A 4064-nucleotide genomic window follows, 5' to 3' on the forward strand; every position below is an offset into this window, starting at 1 on the left:
AAGATGTCAGCATTGCAGGGAAGTGAAAGTATTTCAGACAAGTAAGTGCAATTGTTTAGTCTTAGATCTATGACAACCATATTTCGTTTTTGGATTTGGTTTGCAGGATTCTTTATGTGAGTTCGTGTGTTGAAGCATATTCTGTTGTGTCTGGGGAGAGTCATTTTCTTTTTGTACCTTATAATTTAACACACTCACCGGTAAAATTTCCACTTATTCCTTATTTTTATTTCCCTAAAATTTTCGTTGCGTCTTGCAACCTTTTCAATAGTCTTGAATTTTACCGGTGAGTGTGTTAAATTATAAGGCACAAAAAGAAAATGACTCTCCCCAGACACAACAGAATATGCCAATCATGTTTAACCAGCATTGCTCCTGTCTTGTGAATGAGAAAAGTCATCATGTTTCTTATTGTTGCTGCTGTTTACACTAGATCAGTGGTTCCCAACCAGGGTCCTTATAACCCCTGAGGGTCCATATAAGATTTTTAGGGGCCTATACCACAAAATAGTAAATTAGGGATCCACAATAAAATCTTTAAATTTTGCTAATTAGTTTTAAAATCTGTAAATTTAGTTAAGCTAATTGGTATTAAAACCTTTAGATTTAGTTCATCAATTACATATATCATTGCTATTATGTTAAACTGTTAAATTGTATGTCCAATTTTGGCCAAATGTGTTTTTTTTTCAATATTTAATTTTGCTTGCAATAGCCGGTTCTTTTGATCAAACTATTGTATCTCCAGATGCTTCAGATGCCAAGGTATGGAAATTATCAAAGTGTAGTACAACGGTTTAGCATTTTTTAAAAGTGTAGTAAGTCTTACATATGACAGTTTTGCAAAAATATTTCTGACTGAAAATATCATACATGCATGGAGTTACGATTTTATGCACCGAACAAAGTATTATTGTTAAGCTGAAACTGTTGCTATTGTAAAAAAAATGGAATGGTTAAACTATTTTCCCGCTTTCTGAAAAAGCAACGTTTTGGACTTCGGATACGTTTGCATAATAGCAATGATATGAAATTTTGCTAATCAGTTTTAAGATCTAAAAATATAGATAATTAGTATTAAAACCTTTATATTTAGCTAATCAGTTACATTTATGAAATTTTGCTATTCACTTTAATTTAATTTTGCTAAATCTTACCAATTACTTAAAATTTAGTTAATTAGTTCTATGATTTGTAAAGCTAGCTAATCAGTGGTTTTATAGTCTTAAAATTTAGCTAATTAGTTGTGTTCTCTGTAAATTTACTTGGTTAGTTTAGAAGTCTATAAGTTTAGCTAATCCGTTTTATAATTTGTAAATTTAGTTGTTAAGTTTCAAATCCAAAAGTGTGACAGTCTAACCCATACAAGCGTAGAAAAATGGACATTAAAATAATGATGATGATGACAACGTATTGGTTAATGTAATCTTAAATGTATGAGAAAAAAAAAAAAAACAGATGAAATAATCGTAGAAACAGTACTATGTGTGGTTTCTTGATCTGCTAATCAGCTACAGTTTCTGTATTAAGGAATGACAGATAAATATCTGTCTCACAGATCACATTTTAAATTGTAACATTTAAATATGAAGAAACAGAAAAAAAAAAGATAAAAAAGGAAAAGAAAGAAAAAACGGTGGTGGTGGTGGGGGGGTAAAACAGTAGAAAATGGAGGAGGAGGAGGATGATAGGCCACACACCCTAGAACAAATGGTATGCTCAGCCATGCCCTGCAGTAATGATCATGATGGTGTTGCCACAGAGAATTGCCAGTGATACTCAATAGAGCAGTCACTCCACCTTACGGGTCTATCTATCATAAGTAGCTTTTCTTGCAAGAGGAATTGAACTTGGTACTGCTAAGTTGCTAGAAATAGCAGTCAAATCTCAGTGCATAATTTATTATGCACTAAGAGGAGATTTATAGAGATCAAAGAGCAGATTCATGGAAATCAAAGAGCAGATTTATGGATGCATTCTACACGAAGAGGAGATTTATGGGTGCATTCTACCCACATCTACTACACTGGTTTTAACAACTAGTGTGTTAAAACCAGTGCACATGTAAAGACAGATACACATAGGCACAAGCGTAGCCATGTGGTAAAAAGATTTGCTTCTCAACTACATGGTTCCATGTTCAGTCTCACTGCATAGCACTTTGAGAAAATGTGTTCTACTGTAGATCCAGGCCAACCAAAAACTTGAGAGTGGATTTGGCAGCTGGAAACCTCGGCAGGATTTGAACTCAGAACGTAAAGACAGACGAAATACCGCTAAACATTTCGCCCAACGTGCTAATGTTTCTGCCAGCTCGCCGCCTAAATTTGAAACCAATATTCTTTTCTACTCTAGGCACAAGGCCCGAAATTTTGGGGGAAGGGGCCATTCAATTATATCAGCCCCAGTACTTAATTTATTGACCCAGAAAGGATGAAAGGCAAAGTTGATCAACCTCGGCGGAATTTGAACTCAGAACGTAAAGACAAATGAAATACTGCTATGCATTTCGTCCAGCGTGCTAACGTTTCTGACAGCTCAAAAACACCAGCACGATACGAACACTATGGAAATATACATTATTTACATTTGACGGATATTTGTCCTTATCTTGTTTGTTGTTAACACGTTTTGTCTGATATACCCTCCAGCCTTCGTCAGATGTCTTGGGGAAATTTTGAACCTGGGTTCTCATTCCTAAGGTAGTTTTCAATATTGTTGTTATTATTATTATTATTATTATTATTATTATTATTCAGGTCACTGCCTGGAATTGAACTCAGAATCTTAGTAGCCTGGGCTCTTAACTACTGCGCCATATGCCCGTGGGCAAGATAAAACTAAACAAATGGAAAAATAAAATAAAAATGTTTGTTTGAGTGAGTGTGTGTGTGTGTCTATGTGTGTGTGTTTGTGTGTGTATGTGTTAAGAACAAATAAGATGAGGACAAATATCCGTTAAATGTAAATAATGTACATAATTCCTCATCTCTTAAATATAGAACTGTACTATGAAAATACATGTGTATGTAGTAGGTTTCTTTATTACCCACACGGGGCATACATAGAGGGGACAATACAAAACATGTAGGGACACAAAACAAGATAAAACAAAACAAAGGGAAAAATAAAACTAAAACATGTATTTGTGTGTGTGTGTGTGTGTGTGTGTGTGTGTATGTGTATGCATGTGTTTGTACCTCCTTGGTTAGATATTACGTGATAGTTGTGAGTGTCACCGTTATACAAGCAGTATATTATTCATCATTCGTTCTCAATCTTCTGTGCAAACATGTTCAGCCATGGGAGGAAATATTACTTTGCTTGCAATCAGGTAAGGGTTGATGACAGGAAGAGCACCCAGCTGTGGAAAATATGCCTTAACTTTGTTTGTTTCTTTCATTCTTTCTCTTTCTTTCTTTCTTTCTTTACCTTCCTTCTTTCCTTCCTTCCTTTCTTTCTTTCCTTCAAACAAACAAACAAACAAAAAATATATGTAGGAATCAATATATAACTTGACATTTTTAAACATTGTAAAAATAAATAAATGACTAAACAAAACAAAAAAATCAAATCAGATCTATATTTGGAAATTTTATTGATCTTTATATATTTTCATTCCTTCCAGGGTTGTTCAGGACGAGGCTATTTAATTGAATTCAATTTCAATTCCCTCAAGGAATGTGTTTATTGATTTGTTGTCCTGTTGATCAAATATTCATTTTTTTGGGGTCCTTTGTTCTTTTTATGTTTTTTTTTCATTTGCTTTATCCATCATAAATAAGGCTAAGGCCATACTGCAGCACCTACATTATTCTTTTATTCTTTAACTTGTTTCAATCATTTCACTGTGACCATGTCGCAGCACCACCTTGAAGGGTTTTAGTCAAATGAAATGACTCCAGGACTCATTTCTTTAGTCTAGTACTTATTCTGTCAGGGTTTTTCGCTGAACTGCCAAGTTACAGGGACGTAAACACACCAACACTGACAAAAAGAAACAAGGAGAGATAAGAAAGAATGTGTAGTGGCTAACAATCTAATATGCATATATATATATATAT

At 34.1% G+C, this 4064-nt stretch overlaps 1 protein-coding gene across 1 annotated transcript in view; it reads left to right on the forward strand.

Moving 5' to 3' along the window:
- The window catches only part of LOC106875605 (telomerase protein component 1), a 214501-nt gene that overhangs the window by 60607 nt on the left and 149830 nt on the right, over positions 1 to 4064 (forward strand). The window contains exon 21 of the mRNA XM_052966744.1: positions 4 to 41. Within this exon, the coding sequence (XP_052822704.1) occupies positions 4 to 41 (38 nt within the window). The remainder of the gene's footprint in view (positions 1 to 3; positions 42 to 4064) is intronic.

Source organism: Octopus bimaculoides, chromosome 3 (genome assembly GCF_001194135.2).
Source record: "Octopus bimaculoides isolate UCB-OBI-ISO-001 chromosome 3, ASM119413v2, whole genome shotgun sequence".
In the NCBI taxonomy this organism is placed as follows: Eukaryota; Metazoa; Mollusca; class Cephalopoda; order Octopoda; family Octopodidae; genus Octopus; species Octopus bimaculoides.